Below are 21,025 nucleotides of genomic sequence, written 5' to 3'. Positions count from 1 at the left end.
AACAGGACACCTCTCACACCAGTTATTCGTACATGAGTAACATTTTATTGGACGTCAATACATGCAGCAAAAGAACAATATCGTTACCTATTATTATAATACACTTAAATTAGCTAAAAAGAGAGTCCTAATAGACACAGACTACATTTCCCAATAGAGATAGCCGGGTTGTTAAATACACTCTGGGAAATGCAGTTTTTAATAAAAGAGGACGACAATAAACTACATAACAAACGTGAGCTTTGCAGATAATGCGGTTTCAAGAGAAATCTCATAAAATGCACACTTAGATCTTTTTTGTGAAAAATAGTCAATTTTCTTTCTAAAATAAAAGAATATTTACAACGTACAAAATCCACTTGTTTTGTCAAAGTAAGCAAGAGCAGGCTGTGCTATTACACTCTGTGTGTAGCGGAGTGTTCATCCACACTCTAGTCAATATACTGCATCACATCATGCGGTGGTACATAAGACGGGTACAAGACGAAGGTCAAATCACAAATAAGGAGCTGCACTGCCACCAAGTGGATGCCTAAGATATTAAAAAAAAAACAGATCCCAAGCACACTGCGTACAGTTCAAGGTAATGAAGAAACAAGTGTTTTTTATTATTATTAATATTTCAATTTAATTTCCAAGTCTCATTTGACACTTGTAAAACAGCTTTATCGAAAACAAACAAACATGTAGAGGGTGGTATAAAATCTAAGGAAAACAAATATTCACAGAAACAGACGTTGGTGACTTGAAGGCTTTTCATCTCTCCATCACATATAGTTCAACTGTTGTACATGTATGTGCAGCATTTCCGCAACTGTACATATACGTACAACTTCTTTCAGCATAGCTGCAATATCCACTGGTCTTTTTTTCCCTCCCCAGTAATTCAAGCGCATGACAGGAATAATCCGATTAATGCATTCTAAACTACAACAGGACAGGGGGCGAAAGCGACAAAAGGTTGCTATTTACATTCAAGCTGATGGGTCTGAGCCCTTGCTGTCCACCAGATAAATCTGAGGTATATTATTTACAAGGCTGCCATGCGGGTACATTCTTAAAGTACAAAATCAGAAACTCCAAACACTGTTAAAAAATACAGCTCTTTGTTGTATCATAAGCACTCTGTGGTGAAAAAGAAACATGTCTCTAAAAATGCAAACGAAAACACAGCAGGCTGTCAATCATGAAAATGTTCAGAGAACATGCATCTACTCTAACTGAAGTCTTGTGTGCTGTTTGTTTGTTGTTGTTTTTTTTGCTCATGTGCACCAGAAAGGGGACACACGTGTCCTCAAATCCACTTGGAGCTCCTTGTAACTTAATATTTGAGGATGACGCCTCAGTCCTCAAATATCCACAGGATGTTCACACCTGAGAGGCCCAGATTCACTCTCCTGAGGAGAATATGAGAACAATTTAACCACAGTACACAAGACAAGGTCAAAGTAGTCACTTAAAAAAATAAAATAAATAAAAGTAAATCTTAAATCTGCATCACTTCTATCGGGAAAATGAATCATCATTTCATGATTCTTTCTAATGGCTCTGTTCACGTTGGAGATTAAAATCTGACTAGCTTTGAATAAAGAGAAACACTCACCCCAGCATCCCTGACTCCTTGGTCTTGATAACATAGAGGAACATGAGGATTGTGTGGAACAGGTTGTTCCTGCCCTGTAACCGAAATCAACATAGGTTCACATCAGCGCAATAAAGTGTTACAAACAAGCAAGAAAACCTCAACTGTTACTGAACGATACGCCTGTTACATGTTGGCTCTTCCTCTAGGACGAGGAAGGCCCATGGATTTAATGTAAGTAACAAGAATTATTCTTTTATGAATAAAACATGGGTTTTTGATTTGCAAATCATTTTATTCAGCATCCCAACATTTGTGATAATGGCATTAGTATTTTAAGTTATCCTCCATGAAGGAGATTTTAATGTTTCCTTGGGAAAACAGAGGAATATGTAACAACTGCAAAATTATTGGCTACATTGTTAATTTAAACACTGCCTACAAATGGCCAACAATTTTACAACTGGTGCATTCCTAAAAAAAGAGAAGAAAATAAAAAGGAGTGAGAACCTTGGGAAGACTGTAGACATGTCCTTGGTAAATGAGCTGGTAGTGAGGAGGACTGGTGCTGCTTTGATGAATGCAGAAGAGGTTCTCCTTGGTAACATCTATGAGTTAATACAAAAAGGTGACACAAAAGGGAATAAAAAGCAATGCTGGATTTCAAGGAGGATCAAACAGTGGCCATCTTAAGTCTTTAAGTACTATTCTTCAAATCTTATCTAATGTTGTGCTCACCAGGTTTGTCTGGGGTGTGGCTAAAATGTTGAGAAGTGAAAGTCTTCCCATCTGGGTACTTTGGGTGCGGAGGCAGCCTGGAGTCCAGGTATGTGCAAAACACATGCATGAGGATCTGAGAAGACAGACACGTGGTTATTGTGACACAACTGAGCCACAGCGTGTGCAGTAAAAGAGCAAGGTCGCTTTGATCTGACGAGTAGAACAATTACGGTAATTATTCCAACCTTTGCTACTGACATTTACTTTTTAGCTCATTCACACCCCGTCCTTGTCCTTTAGAAGCATTAAAAAATCATTTATATGATGAGAACTGAACACTGGAGCAATTTAAACCCATTTTGAGTATACTCACATGTGACATTTATTAAATGCATATAATAAATAAATAAATTAAATAAATACAAGAGCTAGCATTTTATACTCAACATATGGAGATCTCTGTTGGTTCTGCTATCCTGATCTGATCTATCCTGATGTTCTTGTTGGGTTTGCAATAAACTGCATTTTAAGACAAATTGTTGCTCATTATGTCTGTGTGAATATCGCTGGGTGTGGTCATGTACACTCACAGCACAGTCAGTAGGAAGGTCTGTATCCCATTTCCTGTTCTTCAGGTCACCACCACCGTTCCAGCGAAAGGAGCTCATACAACCGCTGTGAGCCAGCTCTGACACAAAGAAGAAATAAAACACACAGCACATATGCAGTGAAGTCCAATCACAGGTCCACAGTGTTCATTTTTCATGGCTGAACATAACACATTTTATTTAGTTTGATGCAGGTATACCGGACTTTTTTTTATATATATATATATATATATATATATATATATATATATATATATATATATATATATATATATATATATATATATATATATATATATATAAATTAATGCCTATATGCTTTAATATTAAACGCACCCTTTATCCGGTCCACTAGATACTCCTGGTTGGGTGTGATATCCAAGTATTGGACAATAGAGTTCAAAGTAGGGATGGAGGAGGCTTTGGTCACTGCTGCCTGTTTCAGACTGCTTATGCTGGCCTCTGGTGGAGAAAAAAAGTGAAAAAGTAAAGTAGCTGGCATAACAGTGCCTACAGAGTGTCAATTTCAATTGATTTGGAAATATTTTGAGGCAACTCCTTACTACTCATCAGTCAATAGCAGATTTTAGAAGTTTACCTCCTATCTGGAGCTCTGGGCAGCCCATTCTCCTGAGCAGGCTATTAACCGAGTCTATTTCTTTGACCAAGGGGACCAAGATAGTATCACTGATCCACTGCAGACACACATATAATGATTTTTTAAAATTCAGATCAAATATTTCTGGACACCTGGAATTCATTAAATATATAGATAATCAAGTGAAGCCCTACTCACATTTCTAAGCTTGGCTGTCCAGCCATCAATGCGATCCAAAACCGGGCGACTGGTTGTGATTCTCGCCCACACCTACGTCAGAAAGGAGATAGAAAACATTTCCAAAAGAGCCAACTATAGTTTAAAGAAGAGACAAAAAAAAGGCTAATCTTTCAACTGATAAACCCCGCCCAAAAAACAAATACTGACACACAGACCTCCTCTGCAGCCTGTTTGGAGCCCAGGTCTGTCTCATCCTTGTGGGCAGAAGGCGCCTGAGAGCGGCATGCAGGCTGGTAAAGGAACTTCCTCAGGCTCTGCGCATAATCTCCCACCGAACGGTTGTAGTTCCAAAACGTAGGACTGTGGCTTGGAGACACAGACTCTGGACTTCCTACACAGGGAATGACGCCATCATGACATCAGAAGTGACCTACTATGTTAGAATGGGGAATGCTCATGCTAACCATACCCAAAGTTTCAAATAATGAGGATTTTCCACTCTTGGATCTGTACAATGTCCAAGAGAGGCGCTATCCTTCAAGGCTGTAGTTCAAAACTTGCTTGTGAGCATAAACCCAACTGTCTAATTGTATTCATTCATTCATTCATGCTTTAAAAATCGTGAATCAAACCTACAATTTCCTCTGTGATCTACTCTACTTTAGTTTAGCTACCTACCAAGCTGGCTCCGATGACTCCTTTCCTCCTCTGTTCGCAGAAACCTCTCCAGACTTTTCAGATCCTCCATGTAGTCCTCCTTGCTTCCAGGGGAGTTAAACACGGAGGGAGGTGTGCGGTAACGGGCCCTCAAGCTGGAGCCTTCTGCTGACCCAATAGTAGTGGGGTAAGGAGAGGAGCCAGAGGGTGGACTGTAGTTCAGCACCTGAAACAAGGAGAATCGTTAACGGAAAGGAAATGGAGTTATATAGTCAGCCATATTCAGTTTTCTTTTTTTCTCGTGTACTCATGTCACTCCTGGTTAAAAGTACCTTTCCAAAGGACACAGAAGGGGAAAAGGGGCCTCCTGCACTGTTTGTTGGGGATGGGTTGCTGAGTGTGGGGCTATATCCAGGAACACAGCTGGGGGAGAACTTGGGGCTGCTGGAGGCTGTACGAGAGGGACTAAAGCTAAGCACGCTCTGGCCCTGCAGAGGAGATGACTGGGCTGGAGCAGGAGCTTCCTTCTTTTCTGGCTTTTGGGGTGGAGATGCCTGAATACCTGCAAAACAAAAAACCAACTCTGGCTCATATGTTCATCTAACGATTGGGGGGGCTTCCTTTCTGCTACTTTACTTGCCACAAAGGGTCTTGAACATAGCGAGAACTGGACAAAAGGTGTGGAAAAATATAAACCATAAATTTGCGCCTCACTTGTGTTTCTCAGACCCAGAAGGTGATGCTGCTCAGGGCTTACAGCAATGGTGGACGGAGCCATTGTGTATTTGAAATACTTCCAGAAGTCAAAAAGAGCATTGAGGCTAAAAAGGGAGGCAAGCACCAGTTCTGTAAAAGAAGAAAAAAACTAAATAAAAGACTGTAGCAGAGCATGAACATGCAGGTGGCAAATTAAAAGACATTTCCCTGTATTCCTGGCATGATTCTTTTTAGCATTATATATGGCATTGTGCAAAATTCCTCTCATTTCTTCATATTTTACTAAGAAAATAGGTGCAGTGATCCATTAAGCATGTGCAAACGAATGGAAATACAGCATGAAAAACAAGTCTCTCAAGATACAATTTAAAGTTGTTGTAAAAGCAGCCAATGTCCAAAGAAAAACTTAAAGAACTTCAGAAAGTCAGGACAACTATAGCAAGAACACATTATAACCCTACAAGAAAGTCTGTTTGCTTGGAAGCAAAACATGAAGAAGTGAAGCCTGACTCAAGACTTTTCTACACTGTAAAGGTTACTTTAAGCACAGCTGAGAATAAATAAGGACTTATTCTGAACAGAGAAGCAAAACACAATTCTGATACGTAGCCTAATACGGTATATTAGGTCTGCGTTGCTGTTTGTGCAGTAGTGTAGAGGGGCCTCACCGATGTACCAGATAGGCCAGTAGGTAATGTTGTAGTATCGGCTCAGCAGCTTGCCTGACCTGACAGAAAAGTAAAAAATAAAACCAGACGAGTACATAACCACACCGCCAAGCACGCAGCATTATTTAACATTGAGGTATGTAACTTACATTTCAGTGTAAATCATGCCAGCAAGAGATACGTTTAGAACAGCCCAGGCAAGGACCACCTGGCGAGCCTGCTCCTCCCTCCTCATCCTCAGCGCCCTGTCTATCATGCTGGGCATCCCCTCCTTCGGCGGAGTGAACATGGTTTTATCCCACTGATCAGGCTGAGGGAAAGCATAAAGAAATAACTGTTCTCTGGCGCGGCAAGGAATAAAACCATGTGACAGTAATAGCTGTACTTGGCTCGCGACTACGGGTACCATAGCATAGTTTAGTTAGCCCGGCATACTAACAGGAAGGGCTAGCTAAAGTTAGCTAGCTTACAAGTAAAAACAGTTCTGAGTTAGAGGCTTGATTACACCTTATGCGCCCCTTCTCATTTTTAAATGTAACAACATTTGACCCAAACATGAATACAACCACAAAACAAACACAAAGCACAGGGAATTTAAGAAATTCATACCACGCTAAAGTGAATGACAAATGCGGCGCTGCATGATTTGTATTTCACCGGAAGTTGTAGGGTGCACTTCCGGTACCTTCTATATACGCAACAAAGCTGCTCAAATTTCCATCGTAAAAATAAAATATTATATTCTTATTATATATTAATGCAGGCACAATTAATTATTTGTTCATTTTCTGTAAGACTAAAGTAGCAGATTGCGCTTTAATCTTAGAAGATCACAGTTTGTTTCAGGTCATAAATATTGAAACATGTGATATTAATATGGCCAACTGGAGGCGCTGCCAATCTTGTTTTACGATTTTCATTCACGTTGAGTTGAAATAAGGCATTAATGGCTTAAACTAAGGTCTAATTTTGACAGACACACAGTCACAAAAAGACAAACACAACCCGAATAAAATATTAACAGAAGCTATTAGTTATAAAGTTATTCTATTTGTATTTAATATCTTGAACGACAGGGAGACAGGTGTAAGAGTGAAACTGCAAGGAGCAGAGGTGGTGAAGGTGGATGAGTTTAAATATGGGCTCAAAATGTGGTCATAAATATTTTGTACTTGTAAATCAGGATTTGTATTTGTAAAAAGAATTTGTGTGTGTGTAAAAAAGATTTGTATGTGTAAAAAAGATTTGTATGTGTAAAAAGAATTTGTGTGTGCGTAAAAAAGATTTGTATGTGTAAAAAGAATTTGTGTGTGCGTAAAAAAGATTTGTATGTGTAAAAAAGATTTGTGTGTGTGTAAAAAAGATTTGTGTGTGCGTAAAAAAGATTTGTGATAACCCTGCAAGTTACAAGTACGCATTTTGACCCTATTTTTCTTCCTTTCATCTGATTGGTCAATGTCATGTCAATCACAAATGTAACAATCCAATCAGAGAACAGATGGGTTTGCCTGTCGGAGGTGCGCTTTTTTTGAACTGCAGGTCTTTGAAGGGAATAAATGCCCTTTTACATGCCAACCCAGCGTTTTCCTTCATCACCACGAAGGAAAACAGTCTGTGGTCGTCCGAGTTTGGTGATTTTATGTGTCACAGGTCTACGTGTTTAATACAGGGACTTCCACAGCCTTTTCAACAGCGCTGCGGACCGCGGGGGGGTGTCAGTGTTTTGGAAATGACAGTCTTCATTCCAAAGCTTTCTTCGTTATGAATTAGCATACATGTTTTTATTGAACATTTGAAGAACTAGCAAAAAAACCCAGAAACTCTTGTAGAGGACAAAGTCAGAGATAGAAACGACAAGGAGCAGGTGCATCTAGTACAGGTAGAGCTGCTGCAAAAACCCACAGAGCCCAGCAGCCAGCGCAACAAATTCTGGATCCTTAGCTTTTAGTTAGCATTAGCAGCACATCCTGCGTCTGATGCATTGACTGTAGAAAACATGGACGACGCGACTCCGCCTCCTCCCATTGTGCAAAAATGAAGCCAAAATATCCCGCTTGTGGAGGCTGCCATCTTGCAAATTTGGAGCCAGAGTCTGCGCAGTAGTGACTTGAGGTGGAGCGACTGTGTAACGCTCCCGCCCACACACCCGCTGGACGTGACCGCAAACACGCCCCCCTACACTTTTTACGTAGCCCGGCTGCTCGAGTTTTTTGCTGGTTTACCGCGACTGACGACTCGTTTAATTAAGGTAAATACAACCATGTCACTGTTATAAAAAAAGACATACAGCTCATCATCTTATAGTTCTAAAATCACTTTGTTGTTAATTCGTTAGCTAGATTAGCCGCTAGCATACGCGCTGTGTTGGAGGCTTGTTGCTAGCTAGTTAGCGATGCTACACACCTGCTACTCTAATAGTCTGTGTTATTGAAGGATTCAGCACTTCTTATGTTTGTTTTTATCCATTTTTAGACAGCGATGAGATCAGCTGCACACTCTACAGAAGCCCAGAGTTACTGTTAATATCAAAAATATAATGCTGTCCTTTGAGATTTTAACATAAGACTGTGAGTGTAATGGATCTAAAACTGTTTAAATCTTCAGAGCCCTCTACAGCCTGGTAACATGGAAATTTTAAAAACATCAGCAGAACGTTTCAGTAGTGTGGTCTAATTTGTTCTTTTCATTTAAGAATAGAGTCCATATTATATCAACAGCTACATTCACCCTGGAGAGAAACTAGTGAGGGAGACCATCAGGACCAAGCTGGGTTTCCTGGGTGCAGAGGTTTGGAGAAACTTCTTCCTTTTCTTTCATCACAGCTGTCCTGTGCCAGATGTTCTGTTGACCGACTGAGAGAGACTTCATTTAAGAAACACCAGGAAGACTGAAGCTCATCGCATTGATCAAGCAGGACTCACGATCTTCACCAGCAGCTCCCTCATAGGGAAATCTTCAGCACTCCTCTGTAGGCCCGATCCAGGAGATGGATAAACCCAGCATTTCATGAACACTGTGATGGAGACCTTTGGTTTGTGTAATGTTATAAATACTCGGGTACTCCCCAGAGGCTCTGGATTTTTACATAAAGATATTATATTCAGTCCTGTAGAAAGTTATATATTTAAAAATATATGATCCTCTCTGGTTACTCTGGTATGAATAACTCTGAATCACTTTATGGTAAATAACACACTATCTGCAAAAAACTGTGAAAGAATTCCAGATGACAAGTTTGTAGTTCAACATACAAGTGACGACCTTTGACCTTCATCAGGTTTTATTTAATTGTGTCAGAGAAAATCTCATGTGCTCTTCATGCAGCTGAGTACATCAAGTGTTTAAAACAGAAGGTGTGCAGGTCTGAGATCAGCAGCTTTGTGAAACACCAAACTGAGGTCCTGTTAATGCTGATATATAGTGACACAGTTACATGAGTGATTAATCCTTTTGTTTTTTTGTCTTTAACTTTATCAATAAAGCTGCAGCTTTCACTACAGCACGTGTGGTACTTTAACCTTTGCACTGTTTTCATCAGTTCATTTTGCAGTTAACATGTGAACATGTTGGATGATCTGTCTGCTGTCACTGGGTGGTGCTGAGGTCTGAATCTGAGGGCAGCTCCTGTAATCACAAAGAGAACAGAACCATCACAAACTCAAATATAAATTTTATCCCTCAAAATTGAAATAAAGCTGATTCTTCTGTCCTCACACACTCAGCATCTGAAGTTCTCTTACATTTTTTCAGTATTACAGTACACTACAGTACTTTAATCCATAGTTCCTGATTAATGAGGAGTTACTGAAGTACAAGCTTTTAAAAAAGATGTTACTGTCTTTACAGATGTGGCAAGAGACTGAAAACATGCTGTTGTTTGCATATATTTAATATTCAGCTCTGCACAGGAGCTGAAGCAGAGTGCAGCCTGTTGCTTTTACAGTATAATACTTGTAATAAAAGTACAGTAACAGTAATTAGTGACTGATTAGCCCGGAACGTTTCTCTTGATTTCTTTAGTAAATTCATTCACCTGCACAGATTAGCTAAACGAACCCTGACAGCCGAGTGCTCGTCTTAGCTAGCTAGGTCTCAGGAGCTAGCTAAGGACGGTAGTTACGGATTAGCTTACAAACACGATTAACTTACCGAAAAAGTGCAGCGGGGCCTCGGGTCCTTCTGTCGGGTAGTCCAGTTTACTGAAGAACACCTCAGACTGTCAGGTTAAAACACTCGGTCGTGTTTTCGTAGCGTAAACGCTGGCCCGCCTCTCAGAGCCTACGCTCTATCTGCTATTCCCGAACAGAGATACGCAAGTTTCTCCGTGACTGCAGCTGTCAGTCAAAGCTGCTATGATGACGTTACACCCCAATTTAACATCACCGCGGTAGGAATTAGAATCAAACTTATGGGAAAGGAGACCCCTTGGACATCAATCAGCATGATGAGAACTATTGATAACAAAAGAAAGAATCTCTGGAAAAAAATTATCTAAGGAGAATAAATTTATTTTAGTCTGACCCCAGTCCCATCCGCTAACATGGAGGAGGCGGGGTTTATGACCTATACTGCAGCCAGACACCAGGGGGCGATAGAGACGTTTTGGCTTCATTTTTGGGGAGCTGTGGCGTCGTCCATGTTTTCTACAGTCAATGGTCTGATGTGAAAGGACTTTTATGCTGCGCACTGTGACTCACAGCAATGGTCCCGGGTCAGCCCTGACTTTGTGTTAAACTAATCCTAAAGTAATGATGGTATTTCTAACCACTGACATACCACAACTTTATCCTTTCAACAGCTGCTGAAAGTTAGCGACCTAGCTGCTATCGGAGATCCTCCAGCTTCAAACTGTATTACCCTTCAAGGACCTGCAGTTCAAAAAAGTGCCCCTCCGACAGCCAAACCCATCTGTTCTCTGATTGGATTATTACATTTGTGATTGACATGACATTGGTCAATCAGATGAAAGGAAGAAAAATAGGTTCAAAATGCGTACTTGTAACTTGCAGGGTTTTTTTGGCTAAGTCCACACACAAATCGTTTTTACACATACAAATCTTTTTTACACACACACAAATTCTTTTTACACATACAAATCCTGATTTACAAGTACAAAATATTTATGACCACATTTTGAGCCCATATTTGAGCCCATATTTAAAGACCTAATCCAAAGCAACGGAAAGGGAAGGTTTACAAAAGGCTTGAAACCCCATTAATAATTATAGGGAGAATCAGTCCCATACCATATACTGTCATGTTAAAATGTTTCAATGATCAACAACTCATGCAGGAGTAAAAAGTGTGACAACCAACCCCGGTCTACCCTACATCAGAGGGACAGCTAGGGATGAGCGGTTAAGAGACAGAGTGAGAGACGCAGGGCAGAAAATGTTTGTGCGAAGGAGCGACAGTGGATATACTGTACAATGGATGTTAAATATGGAGCTGTCAAATAGAAGGAAAAGAGAAAAAACGGCGAGAAGATTCCTGGATGTAGTGAAGCAGGACATGGTTGGTGTAACTGAAGGGATAGAAAAAACATGGTGAGATGGAGATAGATGATTCACTGTGATGATCCTAAAGGGAGTAGCTGATTAATTGTTCACAATGCAGACTTCTCAAAAAATCCACCTAGAATCAGATGTTCTTAGCATCACTTTACTAATAGTCTGCTGTTTAAGAAAGACTGATATTTGTGAATTCCAGCCAATATCTGGCAGTAAATCAAATCAATAAGGTCATATACTTTTATGAGTCGAACTACTTCGAGGCTTGTAGTTTAACTTTGATGAAGTACAAAACATTTGCTGTATGAAAATGTTAATCTGTGGTAAAATACAAAATATCAAGATGGTTTGCTGGTGGCGCAGTGTTTGCTTCCAACACCTAAGGTTAATCTCCATTTCTTTCTTTCCAGAAGGGCTTGTCGCAGGGTGTGCGGCATGCTGCTGGGAGCATGTAGATCATGCTGGGATGCAAAATCAGGCTGCACTTGTTCAAGTGACTAAAAGACAAAGAAATACACACGCAACACATGCAAAATAGACATGTTTTGATTCACTAAAGACAGTCACTTAACATTAAGGTGAATTATTCTCAACAAGAACTGTATACTATTCACAAACTCATGCAAACTGTTAGATGAGTGGTTAGAGAACTCCAGGCCTCAAGGCCAGGTGTCCTGCAGGTTTTGGATCTCATCCTTGGTCAACACACCTGAATCAAAGGATTAGTTCATTACCAGCCCTCTGGAGAACTTCAAGATATGTTGAGGAGGTAATTTATCCATTTAAATCAGCTGTGTTTGATCAAGGACAAGTAAAACCTGCAGGATACCGGTCCTTGAGGCCTGGAGTTCCCCACCCCTTTGTTAGAGTGTAGGTAGATCTAATGGCCTTCAGGCTGAGCATGAGGCTACCAGTATGGGTCATTAAAACTCATCCCACCTTTCTTTCATCCTGACCCTCTCTGGTAACTTTATTTTTTGATCCAATCACACAATTGTATTTGTACAGAGATAAGATGAACCAATCAAAGAATACTAGACTGCCCTAAACACTTTAAGAAAACAGTCTCTGATATTCAGAAAATCTTACCTCGCCTGTTGAGTTGGTGCTTATCTCCATGTTGACTAAACACAGACAGTGTAAAAGTACTAGTCAGAGTATTGTTGTAGTTCTGCTTCTAGTTTTGGTGCGTTTTCTGTTGTTTTCCTGGTTGTTTGCTGAGTTTCATCTGAGAAATGATTTTCTCTTGGACTTCAGATTAGAAATGAATCTACTAATCTAGAATTCTACAGTTTTATATCACAAACTGTATGCATACAAGAAGATAGAAGACAAAAATTCACATGTAAGTTAATGTATGTACACCACTACTTACATTACATTATGTGACCAGCAGTACCTACAGTGCACATATCCTACTACACGTATAAAATGTAGTGAACTACAGGACCTGGATTTTCCTGTGATGTCTAAAGGCCATATGTGGTGATTGTGCTTTAACTTTTGTCCATCTGTAAATGTGATGAAAAAAGAAATATAATATTTTACCTTTACTTACATAGTAAAACTGTATTACTATCCATTACATTCTCACATATCAATCACTTTAATGACCTGGATACGTGTGACTATAAATAAACCTTTTTTCTCTCAAAATGCAGTTTGAGATTGCAAATTAAGCATTGCATTTATTTCCCCCACTATACACTGACCAACCACTTTATTTAGAATGCATGTTCAACTGTTCAAATATCTTATCAGCCAGTCACATGGTATCAGCCAGTCACATGGGGCGTTTATCAATATGCGTACTTGTGCGTACTTGCGTTCTCGTGTACTCGTGATACGTCATCAGTCGGAGACCAAGTACTGTTCCAATTCGAAGTACGCATCAGGCCGAGAACACGAAAAAGTCCCGGATGTGTTCTCGATCCGCCCGTTTTATCGAGCATGCATCGGTGTAGACTTGGGACAGCTATATATCCCAGAATGCATTTCGTCCAAAACTCAACAGCGGACTCCCGGCACATCGTTTTCAACCCCCCCCCCACCGCTCGCGGACTTCTCACTACTCAGGTTAAAGAAACTCCAGCAGCTTCATAACATGTTACTCACAGTTAAATTAAGAGGGGACGGCAGTAAAAACTCCGGACCTGTGACATCATCACGTACGCAGGTGTTCCAATTGTACACATCGCGAGTCCGTGCTCGCGTTCTCGGCGGGTACGTACTCCCGTGCGTTCTCGGCGAGTACGTACTCACCGAGAACGCGAGTACGTACTCGCGTACTTGGGCATTGATAAACGGCCATGGTAGCAGCTCAGTGCTTTCATTTATGTAGTCACAGTCAAGATGACTTGCTGAAGATCAGCCTGAGCAGCAGAATGTGAAAAAAAAAAAGATGATTTAAGTGACTTTGAAGTGAACATCGCACGATTGTTGTTGCCAGACTGAGTATTTCAGAACATGTTGATTTACTGGGATTTTCCCACGTGACCATCTCTATGATCCCAAAATGAGAAACTGCCTTATTTAAAAGGCCAGAATACTTTGAGTTGTAGGAAGGCAACAATAACTGAAATAACCACTTATTAAAACTAGAGATGGCACGATACCACTTTTTTATGTCCGATACCGATATCATAAATTTGGATATCTGCCAATACTGATATGAATCCGATATAGTGTTTTTTAATCAATAAAACAGTTTTTTTTATATCTTGCTGCATTTTCTATAAGTTCATACTCAAGTTAAAAAAAAACAACAAAAATAAAGCTATTCTGTTGTACCTGTATGCAAAAAAAATAGTTCATAGTTTCGCAATACTGATCAATCAAATAAACGTAAACCTACACCATCCTCCCTATTCTGGTATTTTAAAGAGTACTTAGCGTAAATATTAAGCAACCTAACTAATAGGGTTCCAACTCCCAGCAACAACAACAACAAAAAAAAAAAAAAATAGGGAACCACCTCTCACGCTCCACCTCATGATGCTTAATCGACATAATCAACCTTAATTTGATGCAGTGTGGGGAAAAAAATGCACAGAAATCAATTATTTTTCAAGAAATTAAATAGATTCAACATCTTTCTTTAACAGAATTGCAGACTGCACAGCCTTCCCAAAGGAAAAAGTACTATAGCTTACTAGGGTATATTAGACTTAACAGCTACTATATACAGTAATGGACTTCTATTCATTTTACATCAAATTAAAACTTTGGGTGTAAGATTCAGATAATTATTTAATAAAAGCTAGACATTTTAAATGAGAATAAGAAAGAAAAGTATGTCTTTGTGCCCCCCTTTTCCCTGTTAATGCCCTATCGGCCCCCCTGGCTAAACTTTGCTAGATCCGCCCCTGCACAGTTACCAGCCGTCAGCTACGTAGAAAAGGATCCTGGTGTAGAAAGTAATATTAAATAAATTCTAACAACAGCTTATCAAGCTTAAACGTGCTGCTGTTGTTCAGCCGCTGGTTTCCTCTTTCTGGTGCAAAGTGTGCCAAAAACAAAGAATTGAGACGGACTCGCGACAGAAAAGCCGATCAGCTGATCATTAAGCAGTTTCACGATTGAAGTAGCAGCAGGAGAGGGAGAGAGAGAGAAGAGGCAGTCGCTCCATATATCGGTTGTTAAGCTTAACGTGGGAATGCTTTACAAACATTCAGAGATGAACTTACACACTTGCTTTTCTTCTCTCTGGGATAACTTTGTCGGAGATGAAATGCCGGGTTGTTAGCGAGGCTCCAAATGCTCAGCCAGAGCCGCTCTATCACGTGATGCACACTGCTCCGACGTGCTAACGTTATGAGGCGAGTTACGGCGTGTCGCAAGTTTTGTGAGGCGCTTTCGTGATATTTAATGGATCGGATTACATTTTTTATTTCTCTCCGATATCCGATCCAGTAATTTAGGTCAGTATCGGACCGATACCGATATGTAATATCGGATTGGTCCATCTCTAATTAAAACCAAGGTTATGAGAGTTAAATTAAACTAAAAATTAAAACCTGTTATGGAAACAAACATTTTAGTTAACTAAATAAAAATAAAAACTAGAGCTGTAAAAAATAAATTAAGATTAAATGAAATGATTTTTTGAATTTTGGAAGATTAACTAGAATAAATTAAAAACATGGAGGAACTATGCTTTGTTTTAGTCGTTGTAAGTTTGGTAAAATTTCTTATCACAACCTGCCTGATGAGGATTTGATTAACATGTTTGCAGAGACTTTGGATGTCTGCAAGATTGTGAGTTAACTGTCTTCAAAAAGTGTTTTGTATCACTTGATGATTCAGTGGCTTTTATTTTAATCTTGCCTTCAGCATATGCCCTCCATACTATATTAATAAAAGACTAAAACCATGACGCTAATAAATACTAAACTAAAACACTTTCAAACAATAAAACCTAAACTGTAATGGGCAAACCCACTCAAATAAAGTGAAAACAATTAGAAAGTAAAAAAATATTATAACTTGGTTCCCATCAAGATATGATAAAGAGCATATCTGAACACGCAACAAGGTAAACACTGAAGCAGATGTCAGAGGAGAATGGCCAGACTGCAGATTAGCATTGAGGCAGCTCGTCTGCTGCAGTAGCAGAAGACCATTCTTCTGCTTGGTGTGGTCTTCTGCCGTTGTAGCAGAAGACCACACCAGGTGCCACTCAGCAAAGAACAGGAAACTGCTCTTTACAATTTCCACAAGAAATGTTGTACATGAAAAAAAAAATACACATTTTGATGATGCCAGCAACATGTTTTAATAAATTGGGCTACATATAGCTCTGTGTTACATCACTGCTTCTTTTATCAACACTATGTCAGCTTTCAGAAAGCGAGGACATCAGTGCATTTGTAAGCCACATATGCTTCTTGATGTGGGATTACAGCAGATCAGTGTGTTCTTTATTTTTCATCTCAGAATGTGGTGAATGTTTTGAGAATTTGACAGGACATGAACTTTTACATTTGAGCCATGTTGTCAGAATGCACGCAAAGTGTGGTTTTGGCATTGTGTGCTGAAGTAAACAAAGCTTCCCCGGAAAAAAAAAGATGCAATCAGCATGGCGGCATATGTTGCTCCAAAACCTGTATAGATTATTCTGCATTAATGAGTCCTTCACAGATGGGGAAGTTACCCAAGACATGTGCACGAATGCTATCTCACACCATCACAGATGCAGGCTTTTCAACTGTCTAGCTATTTAAATGCAGGAGTTTTACAAAAGATTTTTTATGGTGTGGCATTACTGCTTTCAATAAAGTAAAGCAGCTCCTTCCCCCACTGCTGTAATAGTAATGATGAACTAATGCTGATAAACTTGCTTTGCCACAAACACATGCTCTTTCAAAACATGTTTTTTAAGTTGAGCTCCACTTGTGTTTTTATGCAGTTTGAGGAGGACACCTCAGCATCATTGCGTGCCCTGTTAGTCCCATTTCTTCCGTTTCCGTCCCCGGATGAGGGCTCTGTGTCTGAACATGCGGCTGCAATCTTTCCTGGTGGTCCCCTACTGATCTCACTGCAGCTGATAAACTTTATCGCACCCAGTCATCGCGAACGTTTGCAGGAATTCTCTCGCCATGCGCTGCACGAATGTGTAGCCTTGCGCAAACAGGAATAGATCAGCAGGCTTAATATAGAGTTTAAACTTGCTTGTCTGATTGTATTCTAATTTCCTTCCTCATTTTTCTTCCACGTGTTATTTTATTGATTGTTTTCATCTTTCTGTTTTTGTGACTACATAATTGAAATCTTGCTTAGGATGCTTTTCACCACATTGTAAGGGATATACCCAATTGTTCTGAAGCGTGTGTTTACTAAGGGCCCATGGTGGCCCTGTGTGACAAGATGTTTAAGGGACAACAATGTTTGTGCAGTTGTTTTTTGTTTTTTTTTAGTCCCTCAGATTCAAAAAACTGATTGTATAGGAGGTAAGCATATGGAACACAGTTTCCAAAAATAAAACACAATCCACATGATTCCTCACCACCCTTTCCTCTTTATTATGGGTTAAATCTCACGCACATATAGGCAACAAATTTCACACTGAATAAGAGAGGTGGCTCCAAGGAATCTGTGCAGGAATCCGATTAGAATCTGCCTGTGTACTTCAGGAAAGAAAACATCCATCATGGCAGAAGCTTTAGTAGCTTCAGTAGTAGCTTCATGTTTTCTATCTTCAGAGTGCCGCTGAACCATCAAGCGCAGAGTACCAGCACTTGGCTAATTATTGGGTCTAATTCACACACTGCACTACCAAACGCCTTTTGTTGAGGGTTTGTTATGCTTTAGTGGAAATCAATGCCATTCTCCCCTATCTGCACGGTTCAGTTGGCCTGCACTCTGCAGGGCTTTCCAAATCCCCTTTAACTGTATACAATATCGCTAATGTTTACTTTTTGGGGGTAAATTTGTGGTTTTGGTATTACAGAAAATGAGAAAGGGGCTGTTTCCATGCAGGCCAGCGGAGGTTGGAAGCATAAACATGCAAATAGTAGAAGTAGAGACGAATGTTTCTAGAGTTTCCTCTTATGAAGCTGAGGGTTCCCTGATAAATGCGTTCCTCAAGATATTAGAGGGCAAAAACTTCCTAAGTACCATGAGATATTAAGTAGGTAGGTGGTCTCTGAAGAACATTTAGGTGCAAAAAAAAAAGGAAGAAAGAGAGAGATACTTTCTTCTGAAGGGATGTTTCTTGCTTAAGGAGTGCTTGGGAAGCTGCTTGGGAAATGGTTTTGCAAACAACTGTTTAACACTGGCGAGAAATCAAGTGTGCTAATCTACAGCTGCACAAACTGCTTGACAATGCTGATTATTTATTACAAAAAATAAAAGTTAAATGCCAGAAAAAAAGCAAGGAGTACCTTGGTATTGTCAGATCATACATAAAGCAGTAAGATAAAACACTCAGAATGCACAGCTTACAAATGAGAAGCTAGATGTCATCATTGATTGCTGTTCATCTTCAGGCTTGGCTTAAGAAGGTTTTTGTCCACAGTGAAAACTGAGCAGCAAATGGCCTTTAGCACAAGATTCTCAGCAGTCAGGGTGGGAGAAAAGGGCTTATCAGAAGGGCTACAGTTACAACAGAGAAGCAACAGCAAAGTAAAAATCCTCGATTTTCTGTCATGGCCAAAAGCATTTTCATAGTTACAAATATATCAGGAAACTAACTGAATTCTTGAGCTCATATTAATGTGCGGCAAGTTCAAACGAAGTTAAATAACCACTTTAATGACAACTAAAGTGGTCAGTTGTTTTATATTTTCAACTTATTGTTTTATATTATTACTTAATTTTTATTTCTGGTTTTGTTGTGATTTTTATCTGTGAAAAGTGCTATATAAATAAATTTATTTACTTAACTAGTTCAGTAGCAGATTTGAGATTTCATTTCTCCCATTTTTTTATGACTATATCTATAGCCGCTCGTTCTTGAAACAAGATGAGACAGAGCATGTTGTTGTTAAATAACAAACCAAAGAGAATAAATTCCACTCAATAGAAATCTTGTGTGTCAAAGCAGAATGATAGCATCACCTTATTCCATTGATTAGAACAGATTTTCTGATTGCACAACCAAACTGCCCATGCGGGAGGCTCAGAAAAGTTCAAACAGCAGATTTTTTGAGTTGCTTAATCATTCAGTGCATGATTGTACATGCCACCTTAGACCTGTGCACGGGAAAGCCATTATTTTTTAACTTACATAATGGAAACTATTTATTTGTATCTATATCCAGCGCTTTAAAACTGAGGAAAACATTTCAAAGTAACCGGAGAGCAAAGAGACTGTCAACATGTGATGTGCACCCCGAGGTTCCACAGTAAAAGGTGAAATAAGCTCCAGCTCCTCCGTGACACTGAATTAAATAAGCAGTTAAGAAGGCAGAAGGATGGATAAAAATGGGACTCTGACACAGCGATGTTGAACCAGTGTTACATCATAGGCTACATACAGCTCGTTTTAATGTTAAGTAGGCTGGACCAGTTGAAATTTCCCTTTCCGTCAGTGGAAAGACATTTAGCTAAACATTTAATCCCTGAGATGTCTTAATATAACAAAAAAAGTGTTGACGATATTAAATTACAGAAAAAGTTCTGGTAACTATTACTGTTGACCCACTGTTTAAAAAAAACACAAGCAAACTTAAATTTCTATAGTGGATAAACAGGAACTTTTGTCACTGAATTGTTTATCTATTACATATCAATTGGCTGTGGTATGAATGATAATAGGGGAGGTTTTTAATCCAAAGAAAAAGCTATAAAAGTTATGAAAATACAGTTAAAAGTTCAAAATCTATGCACTTGCTTATAATTTCCAAAGCGTTCATTGGGCTGGACTGAGTCTTTGCCAGGCCAATTCTGGCCCCCTGGCCTCATGTATGACACCCTTGCTCTAAAGTCTCTCTAAAGAAGTTGCTTGTAAACATTTCGCACAGGGTTATGTTTTAGTTAAAAGTAAGCTCAGGAACCTTGTTGATACTTTTTAACCACAAGGAGCTTGTAACATGTGGCAAAAAAATAACTGAGCCTAATGATTTAAAAAACAACAACAACAACAACAACAACAACAACAACAAAAAAACCAACTCAATTTAATGATGAGATAAATGAGCTGGGATTATTTTGTAACATGTACCTTTTCCGAAAGTGAAGAAAGACATTATTATTGCATTGACTGCATGATATAAAAATAATATGACTCAATAATAATTACAGCTCATCTTTACTGTCCCTTTTTCCTTTTTACACTTTGATCATACACAGCAGGTCTGAGTGACAGGCAGGGCTATTTAAACAACATCCCCGCTTTCGCTTAGGCTGGTTTGGGTTTCTCCATCGCTGCTGCACTCCGAGCTCTGCTGTAGCCGCTCGAGTTTGCGCGCCCCTCCGAGTGATACCTCCACCCCGGGGACATTTACATCCAGCAGGCTCTGCAGGTGTTTGATATAGTCAATGGCCGCACGCAGCGTCTCCACTTTGCTGAGCCGTTTGTCGTCGAACTCGTGAGGCAGGTGCTCCCGGAGGCGCGCGTAACCCTCGTTTACGCAGCGCACTCGATGCCGTTCACGTTCGTTCCTTTTCCGGATAAACGCGGGCTCGAAAGAGTAATCGCACACACCGAGGGGTCCGTGAAAGGGGATGTAGGAGAATTGTCTGCAGGGTAATCTCTGTCCGTGCACGGGGTCAAAGTAGGCGTCCAGGTGGCAGGGCAGTCCGAAGCGAAGCGCGTCTTGACGGTGCGCTCCGCTGTTGTCCATGGAGATGCCGTGGAGAGCCAGCGGACGGACGAGTGAAATGTGCTCCATCATCCCCTGACTGTGGTAAGCCATTCTGCTGAAATAACAAGAAAATATATATATTTATCATAAAGTCAGAGGTTATTACATTGATTCAAACCATCCAGCACCAAATGAATCGTTTCAACTCACCTCGTCAGAGCCTCCTTACAACAACCATCACTGGTGTGTGTGCGAGTTTCTTTCTGAATTTTGCTGATGAAACGTGTTATCTTAAAAAAAAAGAAAAAGAAAAGAAAAGAAAACAACAACAAAGTCGGCTGCCCTCGATGTAGTCAGTGACAGCTTGTTTGTTGGGGGTTTTGAGGCTGCTGACATGGGTGGGTGTGATCCTGGGCGGAGATGAAGCCATGTAGCTTTTCTCATCAAGATAAAATTGTTTACACAACGTTTTCTTCCTTCCGCTAACAGCGTGAAGCAGTTCTCAGCAGGACAAAAAAAGATTGGAAAATTTTATTGGCT

General features: G+C 39.9%; 2 protein-coding genes across 2 annotated transcripts; both read right to left on the bottom strand.

Annotated features, from left to right (window-relative positions):
* Positions 1-78: 78 nt before the first annotated feature.
* On the bottom strand, positions 79-6,393 carry tmem209 (transmembrane protein 209). The gene is made up of 15 exons (XM_063501004.1): positions 6,340-6,393; positions 5,880-6,040; positions 5,731-5,789; positions 5,060-5,191; positions 4,678-4,907; positions 4,367-4,571; positions 3,904-4,079; positions 3,707-3,778; positions 3,509-3,605; positions 3,247-3,372; positions 2,893-2,990; positions 2,321-2,435; positions 2,093-2,190; positions 1,604-1,677; positions 79-1,397 (listed from the first exon to the last, which is right to left on the bottom strand). Exons 2-15 carry the CDS (start codon positions 6,017-6,019, stop codon positions 1,343-1,345), a joined length of 1,677 nt encoding a protein of 558 aa, XP_063357074.1. The 5' UTR covers positions 6,020-6,040; positions 6,340-6,393; the 3' UTR covers positions 79-1,342.
* A 12,185-nt stretch (positions 6,394-18,578) lies between these two features.
* LOC134647162 (achaete-scute homolog 4) lies at positions 18,579-21,025 on the bottom strand. The gene is made up of 2 exons (XM_063501380.1): positions 20,696-21,025; positions 18,579-20,600 (listed from the first exon to the last, which is right to left on the bottom strand). Exon 2 carries the CDS (start codon positions 20,594-20,596, stop codon positions 20,057-20,059), a length of 540 nt encoding a protein of 179 aa, XP_063357450.1. The 5' UTR covers positions 20,597-20,600; positions 20,696-21,025; the 3' UTR covers positions 18,579-20,056.

The sequence above is a fragment of the Pelmatolapia mariae genome, linkage group LG17, assembly GCF_036321145.2.
Source record: "Pelmatolapia mariae isolate MD_Pm_ZW linkage group LG17, Pm_UMD_F_2, whole genome shotgun sequence".
NCBI lineage: Eukaryota > Metazoa > Chordata > Actinopteri > Cichliformes > Cichlidae > Pelmatolapia > Pelmatolapia mariae.
Note: the sequence above shows the minus strand (reverse complement) of the source record. Positions and strands in the feature narration are given on the sequence as shown.